Source organism: Macrobrachium nipponense, chromosome 12, assembly GCF_015104395.2.
Source record: "Macrobrachium nipponense isolate FS-2020 chromosome 12, ASM1510439v2, whole genome shotgun sequence".
Taxonomy (NCBI): Eukaryota; Metazoa; Arthropoda; class Malacostraca; order Decapoda; family Palaemonidae; genus Macrobrachium; species Macrobrachium nipponense.
The window spans coordinates 72,239,726-72,260,322 of NC_087205.1; the positions used below are offsets into that span (position 1 = coordinate 72,239,726).

Sequence of the window (20,597 nt, forward strand, 5' to 3'; positions counted from 1 at the left end):
CCTGTGTCTGTGCTTGTGCAAATATCCACAGTTACTCCTGGTCACCCGGCCCCCCAAGCTGTGCTCCCTTGAATGTAGTTTAATACCTGACTGACGTCCTGGTATTAGCAAATGCTAAGAGAATTTACTGAAGGAGATAATTTAAAACTGTGTCTGTGTTCACACTCTCCCATTCAATACCATAATGTTATGCGTAGTAATTCAGTCATTCTTTGCCCACTGAGCAAATTCTGAGAACGTAAGATTTATATGAAGCAAGTCTGAGCATTTGGCGGCCTCACTGCACACGTTCATCCCTTTTGTGTGTCACACATGTACTTAAAGGACGTGCTGTGTTACAGGTATCCTGCCACATCCCTACTGGCTGTGTAAGGTGGACATTCATTCCTTATAAGAGCTCTGGCTTATTTGTGCTGCAAAGCTCCATGTGTTGGTCCCACTGAACACGTGTTCCAGTGCTACAAGCAACTGTTTCCAGTACAGAAACCAAAAGACTGAACTGGGAGACAAGTGAGCAAGTTATTCAAATCTACAAGTTTGATTTCTGTGTCTCTGTAATGCCTTATTTTTCATATAAAATATTATCTTACTCGCATCATCACATGCGTGTATTTCCCACTATTTGTGGAGAAAAGGCGGTCATCATTACTATGTATATTATTTTTACATTTTGAGATGGATGATTCTGCATATTTTTATTTTATGCCTATCTCGTCACAGTGAGGGATTGCTTTTATTTTTATAGCCCTAGTGGCTGAGACATTCACCTTGCATATTCCATTACAGTGTGTTGACTGTTTTTTTTCAGTGTGAGCGATTGCTTGATTTTTTTTTCCACAGCATTGTTATATGCGCATTCCATTACAGTATGCTGGACTTACTGATATTTTAAAATCAGTGGCATTTTATATGCACTTTGCATTACTGGTTGACTGCTTTTATTTATTTTGATAGTCCCTGAGGCCAATATTTTACGCGCCTCACAACAAATACTTTTGCTGTATTTATACATATAGGTCTATTTAATTTCAGTCTGTTGACTGCTTCTGTATTTTGATGGTCCGTGAGGCCCATATTTCTTACGCCCATGTGACGACTAAATTTGCCGATTGACTGGCTTACATTTTTTTTCAGTCTGTTTCACTGCTTTAGCATTTTGATAGTTCGTGCGGACAGTATATTTTACGCCATCCCGACGAATATTTACAGTCTGTTGACTGTCGTTCCGTGGAAGTCATTTGCAGGGAATTTGTTTTCATTTCACTTTAGTGGAATTAAATTGGTGTTACTCCGTCCTTTACAAAGCAATTCCCAGAGCTTAGTGTCTGTAAATGGTTCATAATATTTTTCTTCATTACCCTTTCATACACTTTCATAATATGTGATGTTAGACTCACAGGCCTATAATTATTTGCCTCTAGTCTTGATCCACTTTTGAAAGTAGGGGTAATATATGCTAAGTTGTGCTCATCATAAATCTTGCCTGTATCTACACTTTGTCTTAATAATATTGCAAGCAGCTTTGTGATAGAATGAACTACTTTCTTTAACAAAATAGCAAGGACACCATCAGGCTCAGCAGCAGCTCTATTTTTAATTTCATTAATAGCCTGCACAATATTGGATTCATTAATATCTATATCTGATAAATATTCGCTATTTTCATCCCTTATTTCTGTATCATTATCTTCATTATCAATTCTAGTAGGGGTGAATTCTCTCTTATATCTTTCTGCAAATATGTTGCATATTTCCTTTCTTTTCATTCGTTAGTCTCCCTTCAGTTCTTAGAGGGCCTATTTCTATTCTTCTTTTATTCATCTTTTTCGCATACGAGTACAATAGTTTGGGGTTTTGCTTGATATTTACTAGGGTTTTTTCTTCTAAGTCCCATTTTTCATTTTCTTTTCTCTAATATTTTATATAATATCTCCGTATTTACCTGTATATCATCACTTACAAAAATGTTATCCCAATCTTTGTTTAATTCTTCATTTATTTCTGACCATTTTATATTTTTACTGTAGAAATTGTATTTTCCATATCCTTCCCACTTTTTCATTTCTTGCTTATCTCTGTTTTCACTTGCTTTAGAATGGACTGTTAATTCTATGACATTATGGTCTGAATACTCGCATTGTATACTATTATTTCTTTAACATAATTCACCTCGTTCACAAATACTAGATCTAGAGTATTTTCCTTTTTTGTTGGCAGATGATTTATTTGTTGAATGTTGTATTCTAGTAGCATATCTAATAGCTTTTCGAATTGCCTCTTGTCTTCTGCACTACTATTACTCTCTTTTTTTATATGTACAAATACAACCACAATCTACTATTCGTTCTTTCCAGTCTACGAAAGGAAAGTTAAAGTCTCCGGATATGAGAATAGTCCAGTCCTTGTGATTTCTACATATATCATCCAATTTTGTTATTATTGTGTCAGACTCAAAGGGATTCGATCGTATCCTCCCATGATGAGGTACAGTTAACAGATCAAATGTGCCTTGTGCTGGGCAACCAAACAAAGATTCAAATGGAGACATTTTAATGGAATCACTTACCATGGTGTTAATACTGTCTAACAATATCAATATATCTGTCCCAATTCTTATCATTACTACCTACAGTCTTCCTGAGAGCTTCGAGCACTTTCCTGTTCACTTGTTCACACAACCCCATTAGCTTCAGGTCTGTATGGAATAATGGTTACTTTCTGTATCCCCATGACTTCCGCTAAACATTGTAAAGTTTTGTTCACAAATTCTCTGCCATTGTCGGTCAATAGAACCTCGGGTGATCCATATCTGAAAATGATACCATTGAAAAATGCTGTAGCTACTTCTTCAGCCGTTTTATGCTTAAGTGGAAACATTTCTACTATCCTTGTTAGTTCATCTATTATTACTAACAAGTACTTATTCGCATATCTAGACTCATTTCCCAGATATCCATATGTATTCTCTGAAAAGGTTCTCACTTGGTCTAATTTGCATGAAGTTATCCTTGCAGGTTTGCATGCATTGCATACTGTACAGTTTTTCACAAAATTTTCCACTTCGTTTATTTAATTTGCCTGACCAATAGATTACCTTCTAACTCCAAACCTGAAAAAGGGCAAACTTATGACGTTTCCTGACTAATTCCCCTCTAAGAAATGCTTTGCATCTGCCAGAATCTCATCTTCATCTTGGCTTTGCTCTATATGACCCATATCCCATTGTATAGACTCGCTAGTGACTTACGCAACTTGAAATCCTTCCGTGTCATAAAAACTTATACTAAGGGCATCCGCAACTACATTTAATTTGCTTTCTATATATTTGAGCTTGGCATCAAAATCTCTGATAGTTAGAAACCATCGAGCTCTTTTAGGCGACAAATCGGGTTTATTAAAAAGATCTAATAATGGCTTGTGGTCTGTAAGGACTTCTACTTTAATTTTTTTTTTCCCCATCAGTAGCATTTTAAAATGAACCAAACTTGATACTATTGCAAAGGCTCTTTATCTATGGTAGCCATTGATCTCTCATTGCTGCTCTTTGTCCTAAACAACTTCCTGCTGTAAAAAGCTATGGGATGGAATTTCCCATCAAACCTTTTGCATAAGGCAAGAACCTATACCTTCCTGCTGGCTCATCAGTCACTAATGTGAATGGTTTGCTAAAATCTGGAAACTTCAGAATGGGGGGATTCATTAAGGCGTCCTTAAGCCTATGAAAACTCTCCGACTGGGGTTCCCCCCCATTGAAATTGAACGTCTTCCCACAATATATCTGTTAGGGGAGCTGCTATATTAGAAAACCCTTTCACAACCTCCTAAAGAAACTGGCATACCCAGGAATGACTTAATCTCTTTCTTTGAAACTAAGGGTGTGCGAAAATTCGCTATTGCTTTGACTTTATCGTCATTTACTCTAACCCCTTCCTTAGATATGACATGGCCTAGATATGTGATTTGCTTTTTCAAGAATGAACACTTAGCTAGCTTAATTTTCAACCCCGCTAATCTAAGCCTCCTAAGTACTTCTGTAAGCACTTCCAGGTGTTGCGCGTCTATTCAATGCATTGCCAACTCATCTGAGGAATATATCAGGAGTGAGCGTAGATGTGTTTAAGAATAAGCTCGACAAATATCTAAGCTGCATCCCAGACCATCCAAGATTGGAAGATGCAAAATATACCAGAAGATGCACTAGCAACTCTCTGGTAGACATTAGAGGTGCCTCACACTGAGGGACCTGGGGCAACCCGAACAAGATGTAAGGTCTGTAAGGTAAGGTCCCAGATTAAGTACTTTATTCCTGAAACTAAGCCGTTTTCCATCACAAGAAATGAACCAGTCTCTCATTCCTTCATGCTTTAAATGAAACACCATGGCTGAAGTCCCTGTGCAAACAAATTCAACACTACCAACTGTCCAATTCACCGACACAGAGATCTCACCAGCAGAACATCTGATCTGCCCACACACTGCACCATTCTGTTCACTCTTGTGCTTCCTGGATATAAAGGTCCTTCATTTCCAAGACCTCTCTGATCACGTCTACCCAACCCTATGAAGGTCTTCATCTCCTCGTACGCCCCGACACTGCAGGATTATACACTGCTATCACCAGCCTATCGTCCTCCATTCTTCCCACGTGACTGAACCATCACCAAATTGATCCGTCCTTTCCTTCATCTCCTGTTTCTCACATTTCCAGTTATTCTTGTGACACAGCCACTATTCAACAGTTCACTTCAAGTCTCAACTTCAACTTTTTTCTTTCATTCATATTAAGCCCCACTCATCACTTCCTTGATCCTTACAAACCTTACAGAACTTAGTGAGGCACCTTTAATGTTTACCAGAGAATTCCTACTGCATCTTCCAGTATATTTTGCATCTTCCAATCTTGGATGGTCTGGGATGCAGCTTAGATATTTGTCGAGCTTATACTTAAACACATCTACGCTCACTCCTGATATGTTCCTCAGATGAGTTGGCAACGCACTGAATAGACGCTGCAATATCGATGCTGGTGCTTGGTGGATTAATGTCCTGTGTGCTTTCCTTAGTTTTCCTGGTATAGTTTTGGGCACTATTAATTTACCTCTGCTTGCTCTTTCTGATATTTTTAGCTCCATGTTTTTGGCAATTCCTTCTATCTGTTTCCATGCCTGTATTATCATGTAGCATTCCCTTCTTTCTAGACTATATCACTTTAAAAATTGTAGTCTTCCCCAGTAGTCAAGATCCTTAACTTCTTCCAGTCTAGCTGCACAGGACCTTTGTACACTCTCTATTTGTGAAATATCCTTTTAGTAGTGTGGGTACCTTATCATAATGCAATATTCAAGTGGACTACATACATACGTTTTATAAAGTATAATCATGTGTTCAGCTTTTCTTGTTTTGAAGTGCAGTAACAACATTCCCCTGTTTGCTTTGCATTTTGCCAATAGTATTGCTATTTGATCATTGCATAACATGTTCCTATTCAACATCACACCAAGGTCTTCAGCTGCTTCCTTACTAGTGATTGTCTCGTTATTAGATTCCCTATATACATATAGCTTTCCTTCTTTATCTCCATAATTTTTTTATTCAAATTTATCAGAGTTAAATACCATCCTATTTACCTCTGCCCATTCATATATTTTGTTAAGGTCACTTTGCAGCAAGTTCCTATCTTCATCAAAAGTAATTTCTCTACTTATTCTTGTGTCATCGGCGAAATTACTCACTACCGAGTCCTTAACATTACTGTCTATGTCTGCAATCATAATAACAAACAACAATGGAGCTAAAACCGTACCTTGTGGCACACCAGATATTACCTTAGCTTCATCCGATTTCTCATCGTTTGCAACAACTATCTGTGTTCTGTTGTGTAAAAATTCTTTTATACATCTTCCTACTTTGTCCACTATATTATGTTTTCTATTTTCTTCGCTAATATATAATGGTCTACCTTGTCAGAAGCTTATGCAAAGTCTAGGTAAACCACATCTGTTTTTTTTACATTTATCATATTTTTATATATGTTCTCACGATGGACAAACAGTTGGGTTTGTGTACTTTTTCCGGGTACAAAACCATGTTGTCCTATATTAAACAAATTATTTTTTATTAAATGTTTTAAAATATATTTCTTCATTACCCTTTCATAATATGTGATGTTAGACTCACGGGCCTATAATGACTTTCCTCTAGTCTTGATTCTCTTTTGAAAGTAGGGGTAATATATGGTAATTTATGCTCATCATCTTGCCTGTATCTATACTTTGCCTTAATAATATTGCAAGCAGCTTTGCGATAGAATGAACTACTTTCTTTAACAAAATGGCAGGGACACCATCTGGTCCAGCTGCTGATCCATTTTTAATTTCATTAATAGCCTGCACAATATTGGATTCATTAATATTTATGTCTGATAACTATTCACTATTTTCATCCCTTATTTCAGTATCATTATCTTCATTATCAATTCTAGGGGAATATGTTGTGCAAAAATTTTTATATAGCTTACATGTGTATAAATATATATATATACATATACATGTATACAAACACATGCATGCACACACACATGCACACACACACACACACACACATATATATATATATATATATATTTAAATAAAAAAGCAAATATGTCAGTGAATTGTTAAACCCCAGCTTTCTTCGCTTAGAGACAAGAGAGGGCCTAGTGATAAGCACTGGTTTCCTTGAAGGCTGCTGAAATGAAAGAACTGTTTGAATTGATGATCCGTACAGCCTGGGTGAAGCTTGCGGTTGCTATGTCATTTTTAAGGCATGTCCGGATGTGTGCATATGTTTGTGCGTGTAATGATGGGTCCAACTGCCCAAGATCGGAGAGAAAAGGAGACACTCTCCTTAGATAGTGATAAGACAAAGGACGGCTTTGGAGGTTTCGGGGTCAAAAAAGCCCATGGTAAAAGAATGGGCTCATGGCATTATACAAGAGAATGGGATTCTCTAAAAGACTTGAGTATTTAAATGTAGAAACTAATAATGTGAGTTTTGGGAGTGATTACTTAGTCTAATTCAGGAGAATAGAATGACAGCTTACAGTCTTTTTGTGGGTCAGACTTAGTTCTTAATATTACATCATTTAATCACTTTGTTCCATATGATGTTCAGCTAGTTTGGGAAATAAAAAGTATATTTTTATATTTACAAGAATTCATTAGCCTAGCTATATCTTTGCTTAACACCATTTGCAGAGAGAGCCAACAACCAAAGGTAAGGGAGTTGTTGCCTGTTTTATTTTAAGTTTTAACCTGTGCTGAATGGTCGAATATGCTCGGCAATAGGTAGTGGCAGCAAGTAAAAAGCTTTTTATAGGCTGTAGGTATGCTTCCGAAGAGACTATAGCTAGTTTAGGCATATATTTTTTGGGAAAAGGGTTATAATTATGTCACAGGCAACTTGGGTTTTTTTTGCTGAGTTAAGGGTCTGTACACTCTCAGGGTTCCGGGCTGTGTGTGTCTCTCTGCATTAGAGCCAGTGTCGTTAGCTAGCACTTTCTGAAAACTTGTGTTTCAATGTTTCGGGAATTAAAGTTTAATTTTTTGGCATATTAAAGTGTTTATCGGGTGTAGTGAATAAGTTACGCACATTTGCAATGGGTATACAAGTCTGGGTTCCGGTCATATGAAGATGTGAGTGTAATTTCATTGTTTCCTTTCTTTCTTTTTTTATTGGTGATTAATTTGCTCAAAAGTGTATTTTTGTTTTTGATGTCCCTCAAATTCGACGGACAATGAGGGGGTTTTATGACAACAAGGCGAGGATTTTTGGTTATTGTGAGTTACGCCCTAAAGAGAGGGAGAGAGAAAGAGGGTCGATTGTTGACGTCTGAGAGAGAAGGAGGCAGACGGGTCGATGGTTTGCTGAACGAAGCAGTTTCTCTCTCAAACTTTTTTTTTTTTTTATCTCCTCCCTGTCTTATTTGTTGTTGTTCCCAGCGCGACCTTGTATTGAATAATAACAGCTGTTTATAGGGTGATTTACTGGGCGCGGTGCATGTTTTTTTTTTCTTTCTTTTATTGAGGGATGTTTGTATTAATTTTTCTGGATTGGGATTTGTGTGTCTATAAATACATTAATGTTATTGAGGTTGGGAAATATAAAGCATAAAAGCTTTCGTAAAGATAGCAAAATGGTGGACGCAAGTGGTACGACGACCCTGCTTCATCACATTATGAATGTTAGTGTGTGCGTGAGTCCATTTCGTGGAATCAAAGATGGAGTTCTTTTGCAGCTAGTACAAATCTTTATTGAAGGTGTAAATAATTATTTAAGCACAAAAAAGATAACAGATGGTGTAGAGGCATTCAGAGAGGCGAAAGCTTTGTTAGATTTCAATAAGAGTGATCTCTCCTATTGTTGCAGGCATTTTCAATATGCAAAATGTCGAACCTGGGCTGATCTGCAAGCATTTTTAAGAGCAGCTTATGGCTCAAAGGAACACGGGGATATGGTGAGAGATCTCAGAGGACTATATAAAATACGGAAAGGCACAACTAGCCTCGTAGAACACAGTTCAAAACTTTTTGACTCAGCGGCAGAATGGATAGAAAAATTGAAAACATATAAATGGGTTAAAGGAGATAGTGTCTCACTTGACAATTTACATAAACTGATCCATTTTACGATGCTCTTGCACGATGTACCGGATTCAATAGTGGATAGTTTTGATGAAAAGATTGAACCCACATCAGACGAAGAATTAATTTATGCTCAAATTCAGAAACATATGTCTAAATGTCCCACTGTAGATAGTAAATTTTTTAATGGGACAGGCCCGAGAAATAGGGTGCAAAGAGACACAGAATTTTCTTCTCCCCATTTGTGTGCAAAAGCTGAATATAACAAAAGATCGATCGATCAAAGGCAACAGCAGTTGCATTGCTTCAATTGTAATAAACCAGGGCACCCAAAGAAAATGTGTAGAGTTAAATATTGTGGAATGTGTAAGCGTGCAGATCACTATTGGCAATCTTGTCCGTCTCAGATACGGAAAGATGCGAGGCCTACACTTCAAAGTTCTGGGAGTTATAATATGAGAATTTGCCAGACGGGTCATTTAAGAGGGCAAAGGGATCGGCGAAATTTTTGGAAGGCCGATCAACAAAAAGGGTACAGATGATTAGTATGTGCCATTGTGGTCTCGTGGGGGATGCTCCAGAGCCCAGGCCTATAGTTTACGCAACAGTGGAGGACGTTGATATCCCAGTATTTGTAGATACTGGCGCAAGCATGAACTATATAGATCACAATCTGTATCAATCCATGTTCTCCCATTACCCTTTGAAACCCTCAACGGAGATGGTGTGTGATGTGCAAGCCCATAGATTAAACACCCTGGGTTGTGTTCAGATACAGTTTATTCTCGGTGACAGAGTATTAATAGAACCATTTTTGGTTATAAAAGGGGTGGCATTGGGCAACAGACTTTTGCTGGGTCATCCTGCATGTAGGAGACACAAGATTTCAATCCATGCGGGTGTTAATGGGATAACAGTCTGAATACCTGGTGTTTTTCTTCCTTATGAGGACGTGATTAGAACTGAGGATACGGAGATTACTGAAAAAGGGGATGTGTTTGGCGGTGCTAATGGTGATGATACTGGGGTTATGGGGAGTGGTAATATTAAAACCCACACTAGTGATATGGGGAATACCTACGGTGATGCTATGCGGCATATTGACGTCTACGGTGGTAACAATTTTGGTGAATGTGACAATGGTATTATGGGTGGTGATACTGATACTAATATTGATGTTATTTCTGATACTAACAATGGGGTGCATGTAATGAGAACCAAGGGTGGTGATGTTTATGGGATTGTGGAACGGGGAGGTACTAACCACAAATATAAAGGTGTTTTATCAGAGGATGTTGTGTTAATGCCAGGTTTAAAGACTACGGTAAAAGTCAAGTTGAGGGAAGTGAGAACACCCGCAGATGTGTGTGTTACTGAAGGTAGCGAGAAGCTAAGAGGGATTATCAGCACGGCATCAGTGAATGGTGTATAAAAAACTGGGGTTACATGGTTAGAATTATTAAAATGTAATGATACAGTTAGGAGATACCAAAGGAATACATATGTATTGGATCTCCAAGATTGGAGTAGTGATAGTGGTTCAGTGGCTATCAAAGAGGGGAAACCTGAGTTTTCAGAGGCTGAAATGCAATCAAGGAAATGAATTTTTAGAGAACATTTAGCTAAAGCAGATTATAGTGAGCATGTTGAAGCGATAAGCGAGCTCTTGGCAGAATTTGGGGATACAGTAGCCTTACAAGGTGATAAACTGGGATTGACTAATGTGTTAGAGCATAAGGTAAATTTGGAGAGTGGCACAAATGGGGTCAATAAATGGGAGGAAGAAGGAATCATTAGGCCTAGTGTGTCTCCATACAACTTTCCCTTGTTAGCAGTGCCTAAGAAGGACGGTTCTGTACGTGTATGCGTCGATTTTAGACGTTTAAATGAAAAGACAATCCCTGACTGTTATCCAGTCGCGTGCATACCAGATCTTTTTGTTGAAATCGAGGGGACATAATATTTATAGCTCAATTGATTTGGCACAGGGTTTTCTGCAGGTCCCTCTTAGTGAAAGTGGAAAGGAATATACAGCTTTTTCAGTGCCTAAGGGACACTGAATTTACGCAAATGCCGTTTGGTTTATCGGGCAGTCCGATGTTTTTTACCAGGTTGGTAAATACAGTTTTGCACAGGTTACTGGGTAAAAATGTTTTTTTATATATGGATGATATTTTAGTAGCAACAGACAAGATCGCGCAACACCTGGAAGTGCTTACAGAAGTACTTAGGAGGCTTAGATTAGCGGGGTTGAAAATTAAGCTAGCTAAGTGTTCATTCTTGAAAAAGCAAATCACATATCTAGGCCATGTCATATCTAAGGAAGGGGTGAGAGTAAATGACGATAAAGTCAAAGCAATAGCGAATTTTCGCACCCTTAGTTCAAAGAAAGAGATTAAGTCATTCCTGGGTATTGCCAGTTTCTTTAGGAGGTTTGTGAAAGGGTTTTCTAATATAGCAGCTCCCCTAACAGATATATTGTGGGAAGACGTTCAATTTCAATGGGGGGGAACCCCAGTCGGAGAGTTTTCATAGGCTTAAGGACGCGTTAATGAATCCCCCCATTCTGAAGTTTCCAGATTTTAGCAAACCATTCACATTAGTGACTGATGCCAGCCAGGAAGGTATAGGTTCTTGCCTTATGCAAAAGTTTGATGGGAAATTCCATCCCCTAGCTTTTTACAGCAGGAAGTTTAGGACAAAGAGCAGCAATGAGAGATCAATGGCTACCATAGATAAAGAAGCCTTTGCAATAGTATCAAGTTTGGTTCATTTTAAAATGCTACTGATGGGGAATAAAGTAGAAGTCCTTACAGACCACAAGCCATTATTAGATCTTTTTAATAAACCCGATTTGTCGCCTAAAAGAGCTCGATGGTTTCTAACTATCAGAGATTTTGATGCCAAGCTCAAATATATAGAAAGCAAATTAAATGTAGTTGCGGACGCCCTTAGTATAAGTTTTTATGACACGGAAGGATTTCAAGTTGCGTAAGTCACTAGCGAGTCTATACAATGGGATATGGGTCATATAGAGCAAAGCCAAGATGAAGATGAGATTCTGGCAGATGCAAAAGCATTTCTTAGAGGGGAATTAGTCAGGAAACGTCATAAGTTGCCCTTTTCAGGTTTGGAGTTAGAAGGTAATCTATTGGTCAGGCAAATTAAATAAACGAAGTGGAAAATTTTGTGAAAAACTGTACAGTATGCAATGCATGCAAACCTGCAAGGATAACTTCATGCAAATTAGACCAAGTAGACCTTTTCAGAGAATACATATGGATATCCTGGGAAATTTTTGTGAGTCTAGATATGCGAATAAGTACTTGTTAGTAATAATAGATGAACTAACAAGGATAGTAGAAATGTTTCCACTTAAGCATAAAACGGCTGAAGAAGTAGCTACAGCATTTTTCAATGGTATCATTTTCAGATATGGATCACCCGAGGTTCTATTGACCGACAATGGCAGAGAATTTGTGAACAAAACTTTACAATGTTTAGCGGAAGTCATGGGGATACAGAAAGTAACCATTATTCCATACAGACCTGAAGCTAATGGGGTTGTGTGAACAAGTGAACAGGAAAGTGCTCGAAGCTCTCAGGATGACTGTAGGTAGTAATGATAAGAATTGGGACAGATATATTGATATTGTTAGACAGTATTAACACCATGGTAAGTGATTCCATTAAAATGTCTCCATTTGAATCTTTGTTTGGTTGCCCAGCACAAGGCACATTTGATCTGTTAACTGTACCTCATCATGGGAGGATACGATCGAATCACGCGATATCTAATGCGAGAGAGAGACATGTTTGTCTCAGCCGTAATCTCGAAGCTGCGGCTCGAGAGATGGTAGAGAGAAGTAATAGCAAAACATCTGGTCCCAAGATCAATGTTGTAGACAAGGTATTTTTAAAAATCAACGTGAGAAATGAACTGAACTACAAATTAGGTCCGAAATTTGAAGGTCCTTTCAGAGTCACAGAGGAAAAGTTTGAAAACAGATTTGTAGTCTTAGAGGAAAAAACAGGTCGGTCGAGATTAACAAATGTGTCAAAACTGAAAAAGTTGGTTGTGGTAATTAATATAATGTCACGCAGTTGCATTTTTTTGTCTGGTTTTTGCAAATTGATGGTGAAATGTGTTTAATGTTTTTTTTTTTTTCATTCATTTCTTCTATTATTTTTCTTATTATGCGCAAACTGCGGCGTTTTGGCGTAAGATTCAGAGGTAAATATTTTACATGGAAAGTTGGTTTGAAAATATGGCGAATTTCTGTCAAGCTGAGTGTATGGGGTTTTGGGGCTGAATTTTTGCAGTTTTTTTGGGTGCTGGATATTTTTTGGGACTATAATCTTTGGCGGTGGTTTTTCTTGTCGTTATATTTTTTTGGCTGTGATCTGAGCTTTTACAAGCCAAGAGGGGGTTATTGGGGTTTTATGGGTTTTACGTTTTTCACCATACATACTACACTAGTGAACGCTGAAAGAGAAACAGTCTTTGCTAAGTGAAATTAAAAGCCAAGTAGAAGCAGTCATGGCAGCCTCACGAGGGAAAATTTCAAGGGAAATATTGCTGTTAGGAACTTTGGAGTCAACTTTAAAAGACGCAGCATATGAATGGGGATCAAATATTATTTTTACGGGAGATTTGCTTTATAGATACTATAGGATTTTAAGGGTACGGTTATCAGATAAGGGGTTACTTGTTGATATACCAGTTAGTGATAAAAAACCATTTCATAGCTATTTTAGACCATTTTCTAGTACTTTCAAGGGGTCAGTAGTGGTTTGGACAGGGGTAGAAGTTATGTATATATTAGGTGAAGAATTCCAGTCCTCAGCAGTTGACTATAAAGTAGGGTGTGTGTTAGTTTATGATAGATACACGTGTGAAAGTAGGATATTTACTCTACAACGTATTGACCTGTCAGGTTGTGAACTAGAGTTAGCTCACGGGGGTTTACCGACTCACTGTGACTTTAGAGAATTCTCTGACCCATATCAAGTAATATCAACGGAGACAACGACAGCAGTCTTCTGCACCAGATGCAGGATTCCTACCATATGCAATGGAGACAACAACTCACTCCTTCTGCAGGGGTCCCAGCTGTTCGATGGTTCCTGCCGCGTTATCTCGGACTGGTTCATGGTGCTTAGCCGTCGTGTCTACAACTCGTCAACGAAAGTGTTTATGAAACACTTACATGGAAACCATGAGGCGGTTCAAGTTCCGCCTTCAGTGGAGACTGTTACAATCCCACCATTGGAGGGTAGTGATGAGGATGAGTGATTGCAGTTATGCTAGCTGTCATACTGATCACAATTTGTGCATCCGGCAAGGCACAAGGGTTCCAGCAACGGAGGTAGTCCTAAATCATGTGGCGAATCAAAACATTATACACTAGTTGCAGATGTGGTGTGCGACAGGAGTGCACAAAGGACATAGGTGGCCAAGCCATATTAAAAGAAAAAGCAAATATGTCGGTGAATTGTTAAACCTCAGCTTTCTTTGCTTGGAGACAAGAGAGGGCCTAGCGACAAGCACTGGTTTCCTCGAAGGCTGCTGAAATGAAAGAACTGTTTGAATTGATGACCATGCAATGTAAGGCCGGTGATCCGTACAGCCTGGGTGAAGCTTGCGGTTGCTATGTCATTTTTAAGGCGTGTCCGGATGTGTGCATATGTTTGTGTGTGTAATGATGGGTCTAACCGCCCGAGATCGGAGAGAAAAGGTGACACTCTCCTTAGATAGTGATAAGAGAAAGGACGGCTTTGGAGGTCTCGGGGTCAAAAAAGCCCATCATAAAAGATGGGTTCATGGCATTATACAGGAGAATGGGATTCTCTAAAAGACTTGAGTATTTAAATGTAGATACTAATAATTTGTAAGTTTTGAGAGTGATTACTTAGTCTAATTCAGGAGAATAGAATGACAGCTTACAGTCTTTTTGTGGGTCAGACTTAGTTCTAAATATTACATCATTTAATCACTTTGTTCCATATCATGTTCAGCTAGTTTGGGAAATAAAAAGTATATTTTTGTATTTACGAGAATGATTAGTCTAGCTATATGTTAGCTTAACATATAGGGAGTTGTCGCCTGTCTTATTTTTAGTTTTTAACCAGTGTTGAATGGTCGAATATGCTCGGCAAAAAAAAAAAAGTATATATATATATATATATATATATATATATATATATATATATATATATATATATATATAAAGAGAGAGAGAGAGAGAGAGAGAGAGAGAGAGAGAGAGAGAGAGAGAGAGAGAGAGAGTTGAATAAGGCACAGTATGATCAATTACTTCTATTTCCAGTATCATGCCCAGCTCCGTACACTGACGTGGGAGGAAAGTGTCTCTACTTCCACACTGCAACAAATGACACTTGGCTTAACAAGGAAACATTGTGTATTGGACTTGACGGTCACCTGCTTAAAATTGACGACGCAAATTTATTTTATGACATCGTCAATCATGTCAAAGCCAAAGGTAAGGTTTTAATTTTAAAGCACAATTTTTTTAAAAGTAAGATTGTACTGAACTGGTATTTTGAAGTATGTAATCTCTCCAATGCAAAATATACTGACAGATATAAGGCTCAATGCAGTCATGAAAATAACTTATGAATGAATTAAAGAGCAGAAGGAGGGGAATAAAGAGGCTTTGTCCGGAACACACTGAATTTGACAAGGTTAAGGGAACCCCATTAGGTAAGCTAATATTAACCGGTTTAATAGATTAGGATGGTGAAATTCTAAATATACTTAAATAGTAAGAGGGTTTGGAGTCGAATGAAGAAGAAATGATTATTGAGGGTTGAATTATTACTAAAGGTATGGGTAACAGACAAAGAAGGTGGATGTTGTTGGCTGAGGATAAAAAGAATAGGTGGAAAAACAGTGGCCTGAGGAAATCCATAAGATAGGGAAAGGAGCAGGCCTCGCATCATCAACAGGAACAGGTATCAGCTGAGTGCATAAAAACTAGAAATAGCCCACAGAGGAGGACTGAAGTCATATTGACCTTATGATTAGGGAATACTGGATAGGACATAGGGTCAGAAAGTGTTAAAGTAGGAAGATCAGGAACACTAGAATAGGTGACGAAAGGTGAACTGAAGAGTGGCTTTTCCAGTAGACGTATGCAGGAGAGGAGAAGTTACATTTGCAAAAGTTGTCAAGAGCATTACTTGACAATGGAGCAGAATTTGTTCTTAGTTGGAGATCTGACTGGAATGTGAGGTTTCCTCTTACTCAGGCGAAGCTTAATGGTCCAGTATTCCTAATAGATAAAAGAAAGTCAGAGGAGCTGCAGAGGCAAAGGCTAGGGATGACTCTTGTATCCACTCTGTGGACTGGATGGTGAAGAGATTTCGTGGGCAAATCAAAGATGAAGAATGCTAGACAAAAGGTTGTGATGACCATGGAGATATGTAGTGTGTTTGAAAGTTGCCAATTTCTTTGAAGAGAGAAAAGGAAGGGTCTTATATCCTGAAAATCAGTGTATGTACATGAAATGGAAATAGTGTTGTGCACGCTGAAAAAAAGAGGGTAGAGAATTTCGTCATGTGGGTTACAATAAAGAAAAGACCGATGGCAAGGGGTAAGGTAATTCAAAACCGACGTAAATAAGGTATCGAAAGATCCATTGACAAATAATTTTCTTGTTTTAGTAGACTGTCATACCGTACGTGATTGTTTTGTAAGGATTTTATGCTTTTCTACCCTCAGAACCTGACACGACCTACTTCTGGATTGGAGGCTCTGACGCAGCCACCGAAGGGGACTGGAGGTGGACAGACTATACCAAAGTCAAAATGGGTACTCCTTTTTGGGGCACATATAGCATGAAAACCCCACAACTACAGGAGCCCCAAGGAGGAACTAGGGAAAATTGCATTTGTCTGAACAAAAATCTGATGTTTTACTTCCATGACTATTCATGTAACTACGAATTTGCTGGAATCTGTGAACATAATGAAAGTTGAACATTTTGATGCTGATTATCAGTTCTGAATTGGGTAATAATGATGTTATCATTATAATCCGTTTGAAATTTAATGTACAAGTGCTTAATCAGATATTTTTAGATACTTTTTTGTCAAATTTTGGTTCTCTTATTCAACTAATCCATAAGACTTGTAAGAGACAGAAAATAAAATAAATTCACTGAGGGAAACAATCATTGTTTGCTTGAATGAGAATTTTAGCAAAAGGGAAATGATTTTCATTCTCATTCTCAACCTTCTTTGATTCTCATACTTTATCTTCGATGGAATTCTTGTGGTCCTGTGATCAAGACCACGGCTCCATTCGATAGTCCTCTTAATTCCCTTTCTTTGGGGATACGAGGTTCTCATGCAGAGTAGAAAAAGGATCCAAAAACATAAGGAAACAAGTAAAAAATGTTTCTCCGCCGCAATCGAGTTTTCTGTACAACTGCTACAGAGTATAATTATCAAAGCCATTGAGAACTGATCTATCTTTCAGTGGTCTGGGTATAAAGCTGTATGAGCCGCGCTCAACGAAACTTTAACCAGGAACCGATGGTGTCTTGTAATATATCGCTGCCGGAAGCACGATTATGGCTAAATTTAACCTTAAATAAAAAAAAAAAAAATCTACTGAGGCTAGACGGCTGCAATTAGGCATGTTTGATGATTGGAGGGTGGATGATCAACATAATAATTTGCACTCCTCTAGCCTCAGTAATTTTAAAAATCTGAGGGCGGACAGAAAGAAGTGCGGATAGACAGACAAAGCCGGCAAAATGGGTTTTTTTTCAGAGAACTAAAAGGACGTCGAGAATTCCTTGCAGCAAAAGTTCCTTTAATCATTACCATTCAATATATACATACAAACATACACCCCCCCCACACTCACACACAGTGTAGACGAAATGGAAATAGTATTGTGCACGCTGATGCCAAGGGTAGAGAATTTCGTCATGTGGGTGAGAAGAAAGTCAAACAGGGTACTCCCTTTGGTGTACAAATAGCAAAACAACCCCACAAATACAGGAGCCTCAATGGGGATCTATAAAGAAAATTGCATTTTTTTATGTGGCATGCAGCCCTTTTTAAAGTTTCACGTTCCATGACTGACGTCCTCATGTTGACCTTAATGTTTGGTGGAATATGTGAATACCATGAAGGTTTGAAAATTTTGACACTTAGGTTATGACTGTTTTGAAGTTATGTCAATAATAATGGTAGAGTTATCATTGCGACTGAAATTTAATGTTTGAAGTGGTTTCTCAGATATGGTTCATCAGATATTTTTAAATATTATGGTTTTATCAGATATTTTTAAATATTACTCTTCAAATTATGGTTTTATCATTTAACTAATCTATAAAGGCTGGAGATACACAATTATAAGAGACAGGGACATAAATAAATTCATTCAGGGACACACAATCACTCTTTGCTTGAATGAGAATTTTACCAAAAGGGAACTGATTTTAAGTCACATTCTTTGTTTCTCCATACTTTAGCTTTCAAATTAAAATTCTTGTGGTCTTTTGATAAAAACTGCGGCCCCATCGATAGTTCTCTTAATACAGCGGACAACAAAACTAGAAACTTAGGGAAAACAGAACGTTGAGAATTCCTTGCGGCAAACGTTGTGTTAATCATTGCCAATAATACACACACACACACACACACACACACACACACACACACACAACACACACACATATATATATATATATATATATATATATACATACATAATATTTTTCACACCGTGATTTATATACATTCATAAGCTACAAATATCGTTTAATATTGAATTCGCGCTACTTCGAGAATATCCCTGAAGGGGAATTATCCTCTTAGTGGAACTGTTTATAAAGTGATAAATGGAATAGTCATGAAGTGTCTCGAACGCAGGACACAGTACCTTCCCAATGACTCCAGTCAACGGTAACTGAAGTCGTGGAAAGGTACTGTGTTGTGCGTTCGTGACACTTCAGTATCATTCCATTTATCACTTAAAAAAAAAATATTCCCCTTCGGGGATATTCTCGAAGTAGCGTGAATTCTTTATGAAACGACATTTGTAGCTTAATGAATATAGTATATATTGTTCAGGATTTTAAGCCAGAACCAAGGAAAGTTAAGACCTCTTTATGAAAACACTCATTCATCCTTATATGCAAGTTGCTCCTGTGAATAAAAGCCTCCATTCTCTAGAAAACCCCTCTTTGCTCCCATTGGCTGATCCTGGATTTACCTCTCCACAGGGGACCTTGGAGGGGTGGAGCTACCCAGGAGAGATTTTAAAAGAGCAGGGCCACAGCAGCTCAACCTCAGAAACTCTCAGAACCACCTGAGAACCCCTCCGGACTGCTCAGAAGCAGGACTTCCCCAGACATTCTCAAGCCCTGCAGACTCCACTTCACCCCTTCTGCTCCCCCCTGCCTCCTCTGGGGGGTAGGGGGTGTCCCGAGTATTCTTATACCTCCATAGTGCACAGGAATATCAGCAGATAGGAAGACTACCAAGCCAAGGACTTCCAGGTACTGCGAGACGTAAATTTAGTACAGCCAGGGAATTGTTTTGCCTCTCGTCTGTATTCCATTTCCATTTTTCCAAGGCGACTTTCCCCCTTCTTTGTTTAGCTTCTCACTTGGTTCAATGCTCTGATTAATTCCTTTGTGATGCTAGTAAACGTCCCCTAGTTAATTCAAGCAACGTAATAGTCCTTTCTGTGTCAACTCCCAGTCATTTCATGCCTCTTGAGTGGTTTGTAAATTTTTAGACTGAGGGCAAGTAGTGTGTAATGTTTCCAACGTGTTCCTCGCCTTAGTACTGATGCTAGAATGCAATCTCTTTGCAGACAGACACCGTGCCTGATCGTGGGAGAAATTGGGAACCCTTTGGAATAAGTCTTGCATTAAAATAACCCGTTTGCGCAAAATTCTGATCTCCATGTCTGGTTCATTTCCCAGCCACGTGTTTCCAGTGGATCGACAATCAACCACCTTATTAGTTCCTGGACCTACATAACTTAATGTAAATATAGTTCATTCAAAACAAAAGTCCAGTGTTTATGTAAATTCCTCCTTTTTCAGTAATATCGGCCTTCTGCCATAGTTTTACTTTTGTTTGTGATCGCTCGTCCCTCCATTCAAAGGCCGCATATTTAAAGTGTTAGATTGTATATATATATATAATATATATATATATATATATTATATATATTATATATATATATATATATTGTTCTGAGCTGCCCGTTTCCCCCTGGAAAATGTAAACTAACACTCTTAAATATGGCCATGAATGGAGGGACGATAGATCACAAACAAAAGCAAAGCTACGGCAGAAGGCCGATATTACTGAAAAAGGAGGAATTTACATAAACACTGGACTTTTGTTTTGAATGAACTATATTTACATTAAGTTATGTAGGTCCAGGAACTAATGAGGTGGTTGATTGTCGATCCACCGGAAACACGTGGGTGGGAAATGAACCAGACATGGAGATCAGAATTTTGCGCAAACGGGTTATTTTAATGCAAGACTTATTCCAAAGGGTTCCCAATTTCTCCCACGATCAGGCACGGTGTCTGTCTGCAAAGAGATTGCATTCTAGCATCAGTACTAAGGCGAGGAACACGTTGGAAACATTACACACTACTTGCCCTCCGTCTAAATATTTACAAACCATCATCTATATATATATATATATATATATATATATATATATATATATATATATAATACACACACACACACACACACACACATATATATATTATATATATATATATCTATATATTATATATATATATATTATTATATATATATCTACAAATGTGGTTTCATATACAATTCGCTCTACTTCGGGAATATCACCAAAAGGGAATTTCAAGTGCCAAATGGATTGGTGCCTAGGGTGTAGATCCTGAACGATGTCGGCTAACAAATCCATCTTCAGAGGCCTGATACAAA

The 20,597-nt window shown here is 38.1% G+C and overlaps 1 protein-coding gene across 1 annotated transcript in view; it reads left to right on the top strand.

Annotated features, from left to right (window-relative positions):
• LOC135224601 (C-type lectin domain family 17, member A-like) overlaps window positions 1-16,816 on the top strand; it is a 27,775-nt gene extending 10,959 nt beyond the window's left edge. The window contains exons 5-6 of the mRNA XM_064263761.1: window positions 14,951-15,124; window positions 16,366-16,816. Coding sequence (XP_064119831.1) covers window positions 14,951-15,124; window positions 16,366-16,622 — 431 coding nt within the window. The 3' untranslated portion in view covers window positions 16,623-16,816. The remainder of the gene's footprint in view (window positions 1-14,950; window positions 15,125-16,365) is intronic.
• Window positions 16,817-20,597: the final 3,781 nt, after the last annotated feature.